At 35.0% G+C, this 18,256-nt stretch overlaps 2 protein-coding genes across 8 annotated transcripts; one reads left to right on the top strand and one right to left on the bottom strand.

The window, feature by feature from the left end:
• The first annotated feature begins 2,140 nt into the window (after positions 1 to 2,140).
• LOC143448832 (uncharacterized) lies at positions 2,141 to 7,893 on the top strand. Of its 6 annotated transcripts, XM_076948736.1 has the most exons (7): positions 2,323 to 2,800; positions 4,466 to 4,595; positions 5,880 to 6,049; positions 6,125 to 6,275; positions 6,520 to 6,591; positions 6,784 to 6,952; positions 7,050 to 7,893. In XM_076948736.1, the coding sequence occupies exons 3-7, from the start codon at positions 5,975 to 5,977 to the stop codon at positions 7,120 to 7,122; spliced, it is 540 nt and encodes a 179-aa protein (XP_076804851.1). In that variant the 5' UTR covers positions 2,323 to 2,800; positions 4,466 to 4,595; positions 5,880 to 5,974; the 3' UTR covers positions 7,123 to 7,893. The 6 variants fall into 6 exon arrangements, with proteins under 6 accessions (XP_076804849.1, XP_076804851.1, XP_076804850.1 ...); XM_076948734.1 differs by lacking the exon at positions 5,880 to 6,049 and having other exon boundaries at positions 2,141 to 2,800; XM_076948733.1 differs by lacking the exons at positions 2,323 to 2,800; positions 5,880 to 6,049 and adding an exon at positions 2,836 to 4,186.
• Positions 7,894 to 11,746: 3,853 nt separating this feature from the next.
• On the bottom strand, positions 11,747 to 17,950 carry LOC143449228 (uncharacterized). 2 transcript variants are annotated; one of them, XM_076949340.1, is made up of 12 exons: positions 16,429 to 17,948; positions 15,994 to 16,198; positions 15,618 to 15,868; positions 14,217 to 14,325; positions 13,894 to 14,120; positions 13,678 to 13,815; positions 13,423 to 13,593; positions 13,098 to 13,240; positions 12,881 to 12,983; positions 12,503 to 12,586; positions 12,191 to 12,262; positions 11,747 to 11,888 (listed from the first exon to the last, which is right to left on the bottom strand). In XM_076949340.1, exons 1-11 carry the CDS (start codon positions 16,444 to 16,446, stop codon positions 12,251 to 12,253), a joined length of 1,461 nt encoding a protein of 486 aa, XP_076805455.1. In that variant the 5' UTR covers positions 16,447 to 17,948; the 3' UTR covers positions 11,747 to 11,888; positions 12,191 to 12,250. The 2 variants fall into 2 exon arrangements, with proteins under 2 accessions (XP_076805455.1, XP_076805454.1); XM_076949339.1 differs by lacking the exons at positions 11,747 to 11,888; positions 12,191 to 12,262 and having other exon boundaries at positions 12,375 to 12,586; positions 16,429 to 17,950.
• Between the last annotated feature and the right edge of the window lie 306 nt (positions 17,951 to 18,256).

Genomic DNA, 18,256 nt, shown 5'->3' with positions numbered 1-18,256 from the left:
CGATTCATTAAGAACAATTAGTCTATTGGCAAAGATGCTGTCATTATCACAGTCATGTGTCATGAGGCAAGGTCCATATCTGCTGGGGACTCGCTCAGCATACATAACTTGCTCTGTTGACATTGTTTGCGCTTACTCAGTCATGTGAGTCACAGCAAGGATGCTGATATACTTCAAGACCTTCTATGGTAAACAAGCCACTAAGCGATACTGTGTAGTTCGTACCGCACTACACATCAGGGATGTTTTCAAACGTACCCAAAAAGGACAGGCATCAACGCAGACATCTGGGAAGTGCTTGTTGATATGCAGATCATGCTGTTAGTAGTGGCATCAAGTGAGATTAGGAGAAAATAATTTAAAGAGAGACAACAAAACATAGTGACCAACCAGCAGTCAGAGTAAGTCAGAGCACACGCTGTGGCAAAAACTGCTGTCCGAGAATTTTTCTGCTGATCGATGTAAGATGCTGCGCTTAGCGAAATTGATTACTTTTGAATGTGCTTCATTGCTTTTTAACTTAAGACAAAGGAAGGTTTTGTTAGATTACACTGGTCTGCATGAAAATTTTATTCTGTATGATGCCAACGTTTTCTAGCTAATTTTGGTGCGCTGATTTCAAAAATGCCATCCGTTTTTGCCTGTCACATCAGGTTTTAAAGTTACGGTCGAAAAACCACATAATTTTTCGCTTTTACGTTTAACTACCCACTTTTTTGTCAAAAGGATATAATTTATCAAGATAAATTTTGTTATCACAACGAGCTACGTATGTGCATCAAAGCTACGTATGTGGTACCAGAAAAAACTCAAGAGCCTTCCCTTTGGCGTCCCTATGGTATGTAGGGAGCAAAAAAACCATCGCAATGACTGTTATTTTTGTATGGTGTATTAAGGGGTTTAACAGAAGAAACAAATCCAATATCAAGTACCCTAATTTAAAGTCAGCATTGAGGCCTGTACCACATTGTGATGAAATTCCTGTGCCGAATCCTCTAACAGAGATGCAAAGCTCCTCAGAATCTGAAAGAAGTGCAGGTGATGGAGAGCACAATCAGGAAGGAATAAACGATAACTCTCCAAAGCTGTTTTCACAAACTCAGCTGAATGATCTCACAAGAGAGTTATATCTTTCAAAAGAATATGCACAACTTCTAGCATCAAGATTAAAGGAAAAGAATCTTCTAGAAAAGGGTACAAGTTTTGTTTGGTACCGCCACAGAAAGAAAAAATTTACAGAATTTTTTAGTAAAGAAAATACTCTGGCTTATTGGAAGAATGTTCAGGGTTTAGTTGAAACATTTGGGATATTATATTCAGCAGAAGATTGGAGACTGTTCATAGATTCTTGGAAGACGAGCATGAAAGCTGTGTTGCTGTACAATGGGCCATCTGTGCCATCTACCTGTTGCACATTCTACTGAGATGTCAGAAACGTATGAAAACAGTAGTTCTGTTGCAAATGATAAAGTACCAAGAGCATAACTGGTTGATATGTGCTGATTTAAAAGTTGTAGCTCTCATACTATACTACACTAAATTTCCCTGTTTTCTTTATCTCTGGGACAGTAGGGCAGATACTTCCCACTTTACTCGGAAATTGTGGCCAGCAAGAGATGAGTTTCTGCCTGGATCTAAGAATGTGAAGGCACATCCTCTTGTTGCTCCAGCAAAAGTTTTTTTACCGCCCTTGCACATTAAGTTTGAGTGCATGAAAAACTTTGTGAAAGGTATGGACAAATACGGAGAAGGATTTAGGTACTTGCAAGAAAAGTTTTCGTCTTTATCCGAAGCTAAGCTGCAAGCAGGTATTTTCACTGGACCTCAAATCAGAGAACTGTTGAAGGGTGAAGATTTCGAAAAAAAAGTCTATAACGGAATTGCAAGCCTGGAAGGGGTTAAAAGCTGTTATCCAGCAGTTCCATGGAAATAACGGAGCCTCCAATTACAAACAGCTTATTACAGATATGCTCGATGCCTTACAAAAACTTGGGGGTAGGATGAGCGTCAAAATGCACTTTTCACCCTCCCACCTAGACTACTTTCCAGATAACTGTGGGAAGTTTAGTGAGGAACAAGGTGAACGTTTTCACCAAGAGATACTGGTGATAGAGGAATGCTATCAGAGTAAGTGGAATGTCAGCATGATTGCTGACTACTGCTGGTGTCTTAAAAGAGAAGACTCTACTATATATGTGAGAAAATCAGGTAGACGCGCATTTTCAATAAAATAGATACCGAGGTAGTGAACCGCTGTGCTTTCAATAATAATCATTTTACTGGATTATATCGTTATTGCTGTCATATTTCAAAAATCTTTATTGTGTTATCATAAGAAGACAAAGATGTGTAACAATTCTGTGCAAACTGTGAATTTTTTCGAGTCAAGCTTGTTGTACACCTTACATTATTTGCGATTGTTCACCAAAAACGCTATATCACGTGTAACAGTTATCTCAAAAACCTGATGTGCTAGAATAAAACGGACCACAGATTCGGAATCAGCGCCCCAAAATTAGCTATATTTGCATGTTTTTAGTGAAAAAAAAATTTTGAAGTTGAAAAATGCAGGCCAGTGTTATGCAGAGTTTTTTTGATGGTAATAATTATTGTCAACAGTAAAATATTTTGATTTGATTTCGTATTTTAAATTCTTAAATTAAAACTATTTAAATTTTTTAATTTGTTTGGAATGCAACATTATCCACCACCAAACATTGTTTGCCAGCTGAAATCTTCTGTTTGATGCACATTGTGAATGACTGAAACTTGGCTATTTTGGGAGAAACTTCACTTGGAAGTAAATACATAATGCATGAAGTTGTTTAATTTGGAAACGTTTTTTCATGTGTATCCCTTTACTGACCTTTGTTGTTGTACCAACTTTACCCTAGTTTGGGACCATGAAATTCTGAAGCCTGTCTTGACTTTTTTATTATCTGTTTTACATATTCTTCAAATTATTTCAAAATATACCACTACCTCCGACTAAAAAGTGTCAGTAAGATTTGTTCTACCTTTCCAAGAGAATGTTTAGAGTTATTACTGAAATGTGTACTTTGGCTCTAGTGCTCTTGATTTGATTCTTAGTCCATGCGAAAGCAACCATCTCAAGTGGCTGCCATCAAAATTACCACAAATAAAAGGTTGTTGTTGTCTAAACGATTGCTTTTCTGCGAGGATTGAAAATAGCACTTCATTTTGGTGTACTGTTTTCAAAATAAAACTCAATTTCTTCCTGAAGCCACCTACTTTGTATGCTTTTCAGACCAAACATTTCAATTAAGAAAGTTACGATTAGCAAAGTTTTTGAAGGGCTCCGGTTACTACAATATATATGATATAATGGATTTTAGTTAAAACATCCATGCTTATTGCTTGATAAAAGCCCCGATTAAATACAACTTGCCACCTCTTAAAAGCCATCCACTTTGAACAGTAATGCTGGCAATTTATTCTCAACTGCATTCAAGAATGGCCTATTTAAACAAAAAGCTGGTCAAAGAAGTTGTGCAGATAAATGGCTATTTACTCCGAAAAACAATCGCTTATTACAAACAAATATCAAGTAAATTGATTTGAAACATTTGTCATTTCATGTCACAGCTACTATCGCTTATATTTTTACATTTTTATAGCATCAATGCCCATAACTTGGTTGTGCTGAGACAGACAATGACCTCACCGAAGTGTTTAATTCACATCAAAGTATGTGCATATAAGCTATTAGCCAAAAGAACATTGTGGTATTGTAATACTATAGTGCTGTAGGAAAAGACTTATGTGTACCATATACATAAAAGGGTTGGCCAAACTTCTTGATAATCTTTGAAGCCTTTATGATTTGAAAAGGAGTTGAAGTTGAAACATGCGCTTACTGTTGATTACCAAGCACCAAGAAAATCATATCTGTGCACAGTAAATTTTTGACATCTGTAAGACTTTAGTGTTGAGCGTTTGCTTTTATTGCAACATGTGCCCTAAGTTATATTATTTATTAGGATGACTATCTTTATGTGTGTATGTTCTATTCTTAATTCATATTGAGTGGTGATTACTTCTTACAAAACTAATTTTTATCCAAACAGTTTAGTTTATTGCATGTTTTAATTTTTGTAAAATTGTTAAAATTTTGTCGTACTATTTGCTCTTTTCTGAGTAACATGGCAAGCACTAGAAGAACTCGGTTAGTTCTTCATGTATAATAGCTAACTTATATGTATATATCTGTTGTATATTTAATTCGATCTTTGGTCATAAATAAGTAATTGTTAGTATGGCATTTTTTTCATGTCACTCTGTTTATTTGCATACAAGTCACTAAAAGTGTTAATAAAACGCTATTCTAAATTGCCGTCCAGATGGACGTAAGATATTTCGTGTAGATACAGACAACCTGTGTTTTCAATTTAAAAAAAAAAATTTTTGTGTCTCACTTATTAATAATTTGATTTGCATTGTTCAGTAAGGACATTTCACAAAGCCAGCGGGATATGCTTATATCTTTGTGGGAAACAAAAGGTATGAGAACTGCAAAGTCAGAGCACCTCAATGAAGCAACCATTAATACTGGTTTAAGTAAAAACCAAATCAAGGTGATTCATCGTAGATTAAAGTTTTAATTGCCATAATTCATACTTGCTGTAGTTATCAGCTCTTTCAGTATTACCGCAAGCTGTAGAACTGCACTCCCTGCTTTACAAACAAGTTACAGTTCATTACTGTAACTCTATGCTGTAATTTCCGCTTGAAGTAGGCTATTATGATAGAACTCTGGTTGAAAGATGCCATTACGTACTTTAAGTTCAAAGATTGCAACAGTTGTCTTCGCCAAAATAATCTTGTTGGCTGACAAAAAGCTCCGTTCCTTGTCCGGGACAACTCTCCAACTTAAAGTAGTTATTGCATGTTTATTGCATGATCTTACAAAATGATTAAAGTGTGTCCCTTTCTCAGATCTCTTGTATGATGGTATGTTAAACTGCCACTACTAAATACTTTTGCCGCTTGTTTACTAGCGTTTTGACAACTGCTGTGTTTTAGCGCTGGATTTACAATTACAATGCATCAATAAGGCCAAGGGTTCAAAAAGTTAAACCTTTTCGAAAACGAAGATTCACAGGCTACAATCTATTTTGTTCTTCCATTAAGAAACAGAATATTGGTATTTTTAATACAGTTGCATGATTTCTTCCCAAATTTTCAAGGGAGAAGCTTCTAGACAGCATCACATGTGTTTCATTTAAGATATGTACAAGGTCTGATATTCTGGCTGGTTTGCTTAATTGATCGCTTGCTTCATTGAGTCATTAGCATTATGTCGTTAAATGCACAAATGTAGTTCTCACTGAAAATAATTTTCATTGTTTTTCACCTGATATATTGCATTCATTGATTTCATGCTTACTGTGTTCGTTACTAAATTTGCATGTCGTAATTTTTTTTTCTCGGTTTGATTGTGAAACTTGTGTCACAGTGTTAGTTCGATTAGTGAAGAGCATGATACATAATGAATGATGCATGACTTGAAGTGCATGCTATTTGTGACCTCACATGATACGTGTGTAATGAATTTCCAAAAATGTGTTTACTGTTATGTTGGTTATTAGAAAGCCTTAGATATCGAAGATGTTAACATTGATTGACGCTGTTAAATCTTAAGAGTTGTAAGCTTCTACTCAACTTCAAGATTTACATAAATGAAGGTTTCACTATGTTAACAGCTGAACAATGAAAGTACTAGTTTAGACAAGTTATCAAAGTGTTTTGCATGAAGTAAGGTCTTACCTGTTTTCAGTGTTTCTTACTTTCAATTTATGTTCATTTTTTTATAAAGCTTTCAAATGTTCTGTACTAATTTTTAATTGCTGTTTTTCAAGATTTCAAACTCTGGGGTAGCAGGTGGAGAGAACTTCCGAAGCAAACGAAACAAGTTTGGAAAGAGAAAGCGAAGACCTTCAATTCTGAAAGTTCCATGCCACCAAATGAAATGGATGGAAATATGAAAAAAAAACTTAGACAAAATGCCATTGCTCGAATAATTCAAGCTGTATGTTGCTGTTCATATTATACTATGGTGTAATCGTGCTGTACAAGAAACAAAGGTAACTTGTTCCTGTTTTAGTGTGGTGAACTTGAAGAAATTGGTGTGGCCGTTGGTGGAATGGCATTTGTTAACGATACATTCAATGCATTTGGAAGCAGGGATGTAAGGCCATATTTCTTGGAGCCAAGTGTTCAAAGTGGCTTTATTGAGATATTACATTGCGGAAAAGGTAATTTTATGTAATTTACTGTGATATTTCTAAACATTTGCAAGAACATGATTAACTACAGTTACATTTACTGCAAGCATATATTAAAAGGAACTTTTATAGCACTTATTTTTTAACTTTAACTCATTGAAGATTTTTTTTGCATATGAACCTGAATGATATTAGTGTCATTATTAATCATGTTAATCATAAAGTATGAAAAAATTTTCATTAGAAGTAACGTATGCTATATATTTGTATACAGCTTGCAGTACTTCAAGACAAAAAAACACCGAATTGCAAATGAAAGTTCGAAAAAATTTTAATAAGAAATATTGTAAGTCTTTTTATGCCAACAAATTGTCTTTCTTTAGCCTAACGGTGTGAAATAAAAAATTTTATTATTAGTGTTGCGTATTTTTCCAAGCAATAGAATGTAATACAATAGAATTGATGCTAATTGTTTCATCTTAATTATATTAAGTTGTGTTTGTGCATGCCTTGGTATCTTTGCTCTGGTGCTTTACAGGTGAGACAATGCACAAATCCAATGGACGTATGCCGTATGCTAAAATTAACGAGTTCAGCATCACTGGAATGCCTTGTGGAATCCCCTTTCGAAATCCCGGCAGTTATGGTCCAGTCGATTGCCAGAAAATTATAGATGAGCAAGAAAATATTATAATTATGAAAAGGGGGTAAGTGATGGGATTTCTGTAATCTTTGCATGCATAAAGGGATTACATTGCAAATTTTACGCTGTGCGCTTTCTGTTATACTTGTTGCTCTTTATAGTAATTTGGAGCTGGCAGAAAACAATTTAGTTCTTTTGGTGACAACGGAAGAATGTGAAAATGAGGAACATTAGCACTTTGCTGAACCAACACATAGAACAGTAGATTGGTAATTTGTTCGTGATTCAGTGTTATATGTATAACGAGTAAAAATTCCCGTATTTTACGGACCATAAGGCGCACTTTAAATCCTTTTTTCTCCTCATAGATTGATCGTGCGCCTTATAAGCCGGTGCGCCTAATGTATGGATCATAATGCGTATGCGCATGCTCACAACGTATTTTAATGAGCTTTATACGGTAACACATGTGCCTTATAGCCATATGCCCTTATAGTCCGATACGCCTTATGTATGAACAAAAAACTAATCAAAGCAATTTATTGACAATGCGCCTTATAGCCCGGTGCGCCTTATGGTCCGTAAAATACAGTACATCATTTGCCAGTTTCGTTTTGGTAATGTTTGTTATTTTTACATTGCCGTACAACGGTGCAATGATTTCTTCTGACCAACCTATTGTGCTAATATACTGTACAGTATATAATTATATCACACACGTATTGGTGAGCGGATAGTTACTTTTCGCTAATTTTCCTTATTTGTACAGTTAGATTTGTAGTGTGCCTCTTTTATAGTCTTTTATTATTAACGTAAGCTGCGATCATTCATTCCATTTTAGCACCTCATCCTTTATTTATGTCCGCATTTTCGTCATTGTATAAAGTTAACATTCGTTAAAATTGTTTGTTGTTTTTTTACTTATTTCACCGTCTTCAATATTTTCGTAATTTTGCTTTTCACTTTTTGACTGCGCTTTCGGAAAATATACTGTGCTGAATCAAAGCATTTTTAGTGATAATGACTCACTGCTGTATTTTGGTACATTGATTTTCTATTAAGGCTTAATTTAACATTAACGTTTAACTTAATTTAACAAAATTCCATAGTAATATGGGGGTTCAATATCACTTTTCGTGACACTTTCACTAAAAAGTAGTTGCAATATGTGCAAAACTTTGATATGTAGCCTAAACGAGTCACACTTGCGATTACGTTAAAAGTCAATGACGTGACGAATACAAATGGACGTAACATGATAAGAGGTTTCTTTGATAAGTTGGTCGCATGCTAATTTTGATGTGGCCACATTAAAAACAGAAGATCGTGATGTTAACTTCAAAATGTTACTCACACCTTTTTAGGAAGGTTAAATTAACCACTTTAAAAAGGACGCAACCTAACAATGAAAATTCTATGCAATATAAGTTGAAAGCTCTTATCTCTTATTGACGTGTGGGTCGAACACATTTCATCGTAATAATCTCTTCTGTCGTATGATATGATATTATGACATGATATTATTGAAGAGGTAGGCGAGCTCAATCGCTGCAAGGCTATAAAATTCAAGTTTGTCATAAATATCTCCAACAATATCATGTCGGAATTTGAAATGCTTATTAACACTCAACATGCGTTTATAAAAGTAGCCTCTAACCCTTTTGTTGTATGACATTTTGATCCTCTTTCGGGTTCACATGGTAAAACAAGATCAATAAAACGCATTTTTAGATCTTTTTGCCGGTTTTGCCAACTATTACAATTATGAATAAGTTTAACGAAAAGAAAATTTTCTCAAATGGTTAGTTTTTTTTTATTAAATCTGTATTTTAATAAAATATCAAAAGAGAAACCTTGGCAAGACTTACAACCTACTGTTATTATTTATTGCATCGCTTCAGCAATTATAACTTTAAAACTTAGTGACACACCACATCACGTCCTTTACCACCGTTCTTTTCTCTTGACGCTGTAGATACCGCTTCTAGTAAAGCAGCCCCTTCGGTCTTGCAGAGACCCAATCCCAAGAAGCTAGCGCTGTGGACAGACCTATAAGCTCAATACTATCAATACTCCTCACAGTGTCTTGAACAATTTCGCTGGCCGGTCAGCTTACTCAATACGCCCGCGCTTTTTCTCATCCAACACATTCGCCACGCAACTGACTGAATGCGGAATACACGAAAAGAGGGACCAAACTTGTTGGAAAAGAAGTGTCTGACCTTTAGAGGTTAGAAACCCCTGATGGCGAAAACATCTCTGGCCATTTCTCTCCAAATGACTTCGCTGCTGTGCTCTATCAAACAAAGCCAAGCAAGGTTCTGGGTCACAAAATTTCAAGAGCTTTTATCATCGTGATTTAGGGCCCGAAGAGTTGTTGCCCCTATCTCTTTTGTGTGTCCTCTTGAAAGTCCGCAAACGCTTGGTCTACCCCTGCGTCGAACCCATAATCGACAACTTCTCCCCTGGCTGAATTCCAGGTCACCCTTATGACCCAGAACATCGCGAAAAGCTTCGGGATTAACAAAAAGGCTGGTGCTGTACTTCATAAACTTACAGCTGCCTATGATACAGTATGGCACCGAAGCTTTGCCTGCAAGCCGCTGCGTCTACTCCCAGACAAAACAGGTACATAATCCGTATAACCATGGAGCTAGTTTACAAACGGAGAAGTACCTTCACCCCAGGTCACAATAAGCGAAACAAGCTATGACGCCTTAAAGACGGGATCCCACAAGGATCGATGGCACTCCTTCTTAAACATCTACGCGCTCTTCTGTCCAGTCCCCAAATAAGTCGGAATAACAGTTCGCTCACGTTTTGTCGAACTCGAACAGTTGGCTCACGTTTTGTCGACAACTTGAGTCACTACGCAAGAAACGAATATCCCGGATCGCCTTGAAAAGACAAATGATACCTTTTGCTCGGGCACTAGGCTGCTACTCTCCGTAAAAAAGCTATGGTTTTACTTTACTCCATCGCTGAGTAGCTTACTGCACTTGTGTCTGGTGTCGCATCACACAACCACCAAGTCCACATTGTCATAAACGGTATTTTGCATACTACGATGTTTAACGTACTGGATGTCTGGGTCCCATATCATTGGAAAACCTTCTCTTCCTTGCGGTCAGCAAGTTGCCGGCATCCAACCTCCTGTGCTTCCACTCTTTTCCATTCAGCTTGATGGGCTGAATAACAACTGGATCACACGACGACAAATACTACTTTTTTTGTTATTTACTAGGTGAAGATTTTGACACGGAAATGAAAATTTTCCATGATTGTAGCTCTAAGAGAATAAAACAGCATTGAAATATTGAATAAACAAATTAGGCATGGTTAATCGCAACAATTTAAAAAAAAAATTCATTTTTTGTGCGGACTGTTTTAAGAAAAATTGTGCATTTTTCATTCATTAAAGAAACCAACGCCAATTATTATAAGCCTTAGCCTGTATCTAATTAAAAAAAGTTATACCGGTAACATTTTTGCTTTGGCCAGCAAAAGTATAGACTAATAAGAAGTTTGTTGATCCCACGCACGTTTATAATTGAAAGTTAAACAAGTAAGCTTACAGCGAAAGAGTGACAAAATACAGAGTGTACTAAATTTTGCATGCTCATTTACTGGACAGTTTCATCGAAATTAGAGAATGCTTGAACTCTGAGGGTTTGATGTGTTCTGGCAACAGAAGCGGGGTCTTAATCCCTAAAATGCTGTTTCTTATAACCGAGTTCTATTTTAACCGTCCATGTGCCTATCAACAACGAGCACGTTCTGTAAGTTTCCTAAAATCTTATTTGGTACAGTATCACCGTGAAACGCTTGGTGTGTTGGGTAGCCGTCGTTAACCTTTCACCGTTATAGCACAAAGGGTCAAGGTCTTTCCACGTTTTAGGTCGACGTGCATTGCTCCTTTTTGCAATCATCGTACTCTTCCTTTCCGACAATTAAAGGCGAAATATTTGATAGACTGCCTACTGCCTAGGAAACGTTTCTGAGGCAAAACAAACATATGGCAAGTATATATGTAATGAACGTTTAATAACTGAAATGCGTACAAAAAAATGGAAACAAATGCAGTTAAACGTAATTTTGTGGCATAACTGACTCAAGGACACGGGTTAAAACTAATTAGTTTAAGCTTCATCTTCGTTATCTGAACCTTCGCTTTCCGAGCCAAATTCAGTTAAAATGTGTTGAAGCTCAGATAAATTTATTGGTGATTCACTTTCATCATCTTCTTTCTCCATTGGGTCCAATTTTGCCATATCGGAAGTGCCTAGCTTCTCATTGAGCAGAGGTGTATTTGCTTGAAAAGGTACTGTGCCCTTAATGTCATTTATGAAAGAAAGAAGTTCGATCTCTGCTTGCAACTGATGGGTAACCACATATGGTTCCACAACCTCACAGCCTTCTACAAGATTAGACACTATGTTTATTTGCTTTTGATAGAAGTTCATCACACTTGTCATATCTTCTTTTAAATGACACATTTCTTCTTTGCACCTTTCCCGAATGCAATGTTGTTCCTTGATTTTTTTTTCAATAAAACCAGGTACGTTTTTAACTGGCCCAGACCCGACAACCATTTCAAAAGTTATGCTTTTCATTTCATTTTGTGGAACATTCTGGTATTTATTATACATAGTAATCTGATGACGAATGTTGTTGTTAACCTTCCTGATGCTTCGCACTAGTCGTTGAACAATTGTTTGACCAGCTGAAAAATCATCATGTACAAACTTGAAAATAACAGAACAGTAGCTTTATCGATAATGTAACCCCATGCATAGTGCATGCACAAATTACCTGGGTATTTTTGAATCAAAGTAGATAAAAATTTTCTTTCGATATTTAATTTATAAATGTTCTCCAAAATTTCTGCTCTTTTTTTCTTCACAGCACTTGACAAATATTTAAGCATCATATCATCTTTTACATCCCAACGAATCAATATACCGTTTTCTACTTCAACTTTGGAAAGATGACTGTCAAGTCTACAAAACAACGCATACAATATGTAAAATAGAAGAACATGCAATACATCGATGAAGAAAGCATATATCATGTCCTGGCAAACAATACTCTTGGCAATTGAACTCCCATATACTGTATTTTCACCATCATTGTGTGGGTTTTAACTTTATCACAGTAAATTTGGTGGATACACTGTTGTTACTGTTTTATAAGCTTTTCTAATGGTTTCTGATGTTGCAGCAGTGGGAAGTAACAATATTCGTTTATGTCTGGGGAATTATTGTAGTAACTCAATTTAACATTGATATGTCCTTCAGCTTACTTAGCAATTTGGTCAACTTTTCCAGAAAGTATTTCAGACGTTATTTCCTTGGTCAAATCTTCAACTTCTTCTCTACAAATTAACAAAATTATATAGTTTCCTATACAATTATACAAAATTCTATTCCTAAAGGATTCAGTACTTAAATTTGTATGTTCAACATCATTATATAAAGATTTTGTCATACAGACAACAAGTTTTTCAAAATTAGACCTTAATATTTTCGGTGAATTTCTTGTGCTCAGTGTAATAAAACTAAAAGACTTTGACCTAACAGTTGTACAATATATAGGTATAAAATATCATGTTTACCTGACAAGAGAAAATATGGCCATATGAATGAAAAACAGGTACTGCAAATGTTATTTTATTAAGAATTGCAAAGTTTTTTCGGACCTAAATAATGAAATCATATTGGAATCCAGAAAGAAAATCACAAAATCTTAATTATTATTTAAACATAAATGCAGTATTTTATGTAAGCAAAAATGATTAACTAACTTGCACATACAGCATCGTCTGCAGTATGCACTAACATTAAGAACACTAATGACATGCAATCAATGACCCAGGAGTAGATTGCTTACAAATAAAATATGTTTCGAAAAATGGGTTGTATACCTATAATTTAAACGTATATCAATGTTGCCATACTAACACAATATCATGTGTAAATTCTTAAAGGTATACCTGAAGATGACCTTTCAGTTTGCAAGCTATGTCATAGAAAACTCTTATTTTATTTTCGTTTCTTTCCAGAAGTTTTTCAATAGCTAAAACTGCATATGCTAGCCTGCAACAGAATCAGTTTTAAAAACATTGTTTACAAATACTAATACACAAATTCTACATATACCGTAGTAATACACCTTCCACAAAACAACTAAAGCAAGAATGTACACTTTACCTTTCACCATGTTTTAAGTCAAAAAACATTGTCGGAAACTCATGTTTACAACAAACACCAAATACACCTTTGATAGCCAGTTTACTGCTTTTAGATTTCGATCTAATGATGCTGCCTGCTTGAAAGTCATTGCAATTTTTGGACTAAAAATAATGATTCTAATTAATGCATAAGTATGCAGCATTTATTCTTATAAATATGCATGAAATTCCTTGAAATGTATAATAGGACCATAACAATATGATTGGAAATCAATTGTTGAAGTTATGTACTTGATTTAACATTTTTAATGCATTTTGGTACATACTGTTAAGAAATAACTTACAGCCGAGCCATATTTGTTTTCATCATAGGTGTCTACAAAGCTGTCGACTTCGTTTTGGTTTAAAAAAAAAGATTGTTTGTGGTGAGGATCACAGCTTTTACTCCCGGACAAAATTCTTCTCACCAAACCAAAATTTGCATCTAAGCAATATGTCCGCATACCTTCAGGATTCTACCAACAAAACGCAGTTAAAGCCAAGCATTTACACTCGATCACAGAGGCCTGGGAACTTTCAATCACACTTCTTAGCTTTACCCCTTCACATGCTGGACACAGGGTACCCGTATCTATATCATCAGAAGAGACCAAACCATGCAGATGTTGCAGCTTATAGACATGGTGTCTATATGCCTCAACCACTTCTTGTAGCAAAACTCTTGACAAAGACTTTACCTAAAACAAAAAAAACAAGAAACATCCACAGGTTGTTTCGGATTTTCTTAGAAATACAAAACACTAAAAAGTGCTAACCCCTGCTGTATATCCAGGTACTCGCAAAAATCTATTTTCAAGAGCATGGCAAAATCCTTCAGTGGAAAGATGTTTTTCGAGACACAAGGCTCGAAAGTATTCCAATAGGTCAATGGATACTGCTAGTTTAGGCTTTTTGGGCGAACAGGTCCACAGATTTAATCTTAACAGAGTTTCAGGCTCACTCTCACAATAGCAAAATTGTACAGAAACCACATTTTCAAAACCTAAAATGCAAACTTTGCCAATGAACAAGAAAACAATGGATGAAAGAATGGCAGAGATGATTTATAATAAATGCAAAGGAATAATAAAAATTATACCTTTGTAATCAACCACTGTAATGTGTCGAGTGTAACTTGACTGACATTCATGACCATCAAATCTCTTCAAAAGTCGTACCGGAGTGACCATTTTGCAAAACATGTTACCCTGTAAAGTGTAAATAATACCATTAACAATGTGTTACAAGTAATATGTTGACTAAAATTGCAAGAGGATGTTTGGATATTTTAACTAAGTGATATTGGTACATACACAAGAAATACAGGAATAGTTCTGTAAAAAAACTAAGTCTGTTTTAATCAACGATTTTAACATGGGTAGAAGCTTACCGCTTAATTTTGTTTTCCTATGTGGTCAAATACCACAACAACACATTTTTTTGGTTTCGTGTAACATGGCTTCTACACTGAAATATTTAGGCTGTCTCAAAAAGCAATCATTTACAACCTTATCTTACTCCAACTGTCTTCTGTGATACATTGTGAGCAGAAGCAGCTAAACTTTAACGAAGAACTGCAAAACGTTTTCCCTAAATATATGCTTAACTTAAAATCTCCTTCACCACTTTAATTCTATAATTTCATCATGCCTGGATGCTTCACTTTGTTGCACAGAATTTTTTGTTCCAGATTTGTCTGAATAACTGCCTATCATTGATATAATTGATGACATTGAGCGATTTGAAACAACTTACAGCTAAAAAAAGAACAAGCACAAACATCATTCTCCAGCTGCCAGTCTTGCTATTACTGATTTTGCAGAGACCTGGAGATGTTTGAGCATTTAAAAAAGTGTTATTAGTAAGTAGTAGTGGTATAATGGAAGGGCTTTGAAAAATGTGTTGGAGGGGAATCTTTTGAAGGCCATGAAATAAAATGTGTCATACATATGGCACCAGTATTGTCTTTTACTTTTTATACTTCAGATACATTTTTGACACATTTTGTATTTCTCAGCTGTGAAAATGTTTTCAACAATATTGTAAACAGAGATCTAAGTTCAACATTATTCGATACATTCCGGTAAAAATGTAGGAATAATTGCAAAGATACTTGGTTTACAGTATTAACCCAAACAGTTTTTACATTCTACTGCACAAAAAGCAACTATGACATTGTTGTCTAGACCAGTTTAAAGAAATGTAAGCTACTGTTTCTTTTCCTCTAATATTCTGCCAGTGACAACTTTTTCTTGTGGTAATTAATTAAAGGTATGATAAATTATTTTATGTAGACGAATGTATTTAACTTATTATATATATACATTTGAAATAATTATTGTTGATTATCAACAGACAAATTAATAAACATTTCTTAAGACTGCCTACAGCACTAAAATGTTTACAAACATTAATGGCCTTTTATATCCAGATAAATGAATGGTCTTTTTGTGAATAACCTTTACAAAAATAAAGATATTTGTATATAATTATTAATTACCATCCATATGTCTGGCAAATGATACCAAACAAAAGAATGACAGTTATCCCAGCACTGACGACAGTAATATACATTTGGCCCACAATCTCCACAACGAATTATGTTGGCAACTTCTTCAAAGCATACACAGCAAGTACGTCGCTCAGGAGAATATAGGGTTATGGACAACTTAAACAACTTTTCTTCAACTAATCGCCAATCTGAAGACAGCTTCTCTCTTCTGATTTTGTAATTTAAATTTTCTTCCAACTCTGTGATAACATGAAAATTAAAATGCAGTATTCAATAAGACTGTTAAGTGATTATTTTCAGAAAAAATGTAGCATAAAAATGTGAAATATATTGTAAATCTCCTTATATTATTTCTTTCATTCACCTCCACAAGAACTGTTAACATTACTAGTGCTTGGTATTTCAGGATTTGTAGCAGTTAGATCACCTTCCACAGAACCTCTTGTAACTATGTGACTGTTTGCATTGGGTTTCAACGCTGGACCAAATGTTTTGCCAAAGAGGTAAACGGGTCGTTTTCTTTTTTTGGGTTCTTTTACCCAATATCGAAACTTAGCTTTTGTAATTCCCTATGCAATGGAAAAGATATATCAATATATTGATTACTCTAACCACTATTATTGCTGCCCCATGTAGAAAAAATAACAGGACTACCCTGATTTAGATTAACAAATTCTTGGTATTAACGCTTGAAATTGGTATGAAAAGAAACTAATTACTATCTTATTAGCTATCCCATTTAAACAGACGTTAGATAAAAAACGTAAAAAACATAGTAAAATATAGTAAACGTACTTACTCCTTTTATTTTTCCCATTTCTTGACACGTAGGTCAAGTTTCCATTTGCAGTAAACATACAGGCAAATTCTTGTGCTATAGATATTTTTGTCTAACAATTACAACAATAAATTCAATCCTACAAAGAGGGAGGGGTTATGTAAGAGTGTGCAATATTCATTTCAAAGTTAGATCACTACTAACTCAGTTAGATTTTGTAGTGTAATTTGAATCAGCTGGGAAGCCTATATCTGAAAATAAAGCTAAAAAGAATACATTCAAATGTATATATAAAATATACTGCATATGATTGCACAAAAGTTGAGAATACCTGGTCTCAATAGCTGTCTCAGTTAAGAAAAAATTATGATCCTATGTCATGATTCATAATTTACAATACAGTGTTGCAGATTATAATTATTATTTAATGTAACTATATTAGCGAGTTTTTCAAGTACTGTATGTATAAATTACCAAACTTACCGGTGATACGAATAAACAAGGCATTAACATGGAGGTACATACCATAGTGTAGTCTATTGTTTATGATACCTGCATACCATTGCAGCGACTTGCTTGCCCAGACAATTTGATATGATATATGCCACAAACACAAGGTATACATATCTCAGCAATATATTTAATACTTGAAAGTTCTAATCAGTGAGATGTGAGTCATCCACATCTTTTTGGGTCTGTTTAGCCAGTGGCAGTAGCCTACAATATATACTCATAAACAAGAAAACGTTTTCGTGCAAATAATTTTTGTTCATAAAAGGATTGCATAGGTTAGTAATAGCCCATTGGTTAAGATCTGCTCATGTAGACCAACAATATATAATAAAAATTGAGTAAAATTCTATCTGCTTATGAAGTAAGTAACATGGAATTCTAACATTTTAAATTAAATTTAAGCAATTTAAGGTAAGTTAAGTCTTACACCACACTTTCTACTACGGTAACCAGCAAATATTTACAAGGTTCATTTCATTACAATTGGGTACACAGGGCCTGGAGAATGAACTATGCAAGACTCACAGGAGCTCAACCTGCTGACCCATGATGTTTAATCTAGCCCTTGAAATCCTGTGCCGGTAACAAAAGTCTGTGTGATGTGTGGAAGACCTTGATTTTCAAACAGTTAGTACTTATAAATTAGCTCCTGCACAAAATGCCAGCTCAAAGATGTAGCAGTTAAAGCACCTGGCTCAGCTTGCTACCGCTCGTAGTTAGCTATTTCAAATTCACTATACAGTTTCAAATTCGAGAAATACAATATAAAAAATTCAAATAAAAAAGTTGAAACTTAGACAAAAACAAGTTCAGTTACTAAACTCTAGTCACGCTGCGCAAAGATAAAGGTTGTGATTCTGTAACGAAAAAGTTGATTATTCTGTCTAACGCTGTAACCGTTAAGTTGAAAAATTACAATGCATGCAATCAATGTTATATTCACAACTACCCAACTGTGAACCGTAAATACTGAGAAGCAAACCTTCCACGTGACAGACTAGCCAAACTGCCATTTTTCATATTTGTATTTTCTTACTTCGGCTACTGGCAGCTAGTGAAATAAGTGTCTATTTCAAGACCCAAGTAGACTAGCAAAATACAAATAGCGTAAGCTGCAACCGACTAGGCATGTACAGTTGTAGTTTTTTTCTGAATTTAGAATCTGACCACACTGAAATCATTGCACCTTTCAACGAGATCTTAGAAGTGCAAGATGGCTGAAACTAGAATGACTAGGTGGAGGATGAGTAGGGGTGGGGTGGGGTACACTTTGCAATTTGGTTGGCAAAATCTAGAAACTGTGGCCTGTGTTTGCAAGAGGTAGTGTCTACATGTG

Source organism: Clavelina lepadiformis, chromosome 3 (assembly GCF_947623445.1).
Source record: "Clavelina lepadiformis chromosome 3, kaClaLepa1.1, whole genome shotgun sequence".
Taxonomy (NCBI): domain Eukaryota; kingdom Metazoa; phylum Chordata; class Ascidiacea; order Aplousobranchia; family Clavelinidae; genus Clavelina; species Clavelina lepadiformis.
This window is presented reverse-complemented; position numbering and strand designations above follow the sequence as displayed.

What these genes read in the sequence shown, in the direction of transcription:
- LOC143448832 (XM_076948733.1), top strand. Translation starts at nt 4,164, where the DNA reads ATGGCAAGCACTAGAAGAACTCG. An exon ending in GATATTACATTGCGGAAAAG is followed by an intron (nt 6,276 to 6,519) that starts GTAATTTTATGT and finishes ATTTGTATACAG; the next exon opens with CTTGCAGTACTTCAAGACAA. An exon ending in ATTATAATTATGAAAAGGGG is followed by an intron (nt 6,953 to 7,049) that starts GTAAGTGATGGG and finishes TGCTCTTTATAG; the next exon opens with TAATTTGGAGCTGGCAGAAA.
- LOC143449228 (XM_076949339.1), bottom strand. An exon ending in TACAGTGGTTGATTACAAAG is followed by an intron (nt 14,121 to 14,216) that starts GTATAATTTTTA and finishes TTTGCATTTTAG; the next exon opens with GTTTTGAAAATGTGGTTTCT. An exon ending in TACCTGGATATACAGCAGGG is followed by an intron (nt 13,816 to 13,893) that starts GTTAGCACTTTT and finishes TTTTTGTTTTAG; the next exon opens with GTAAAGTCTTTGTCAAGAGT.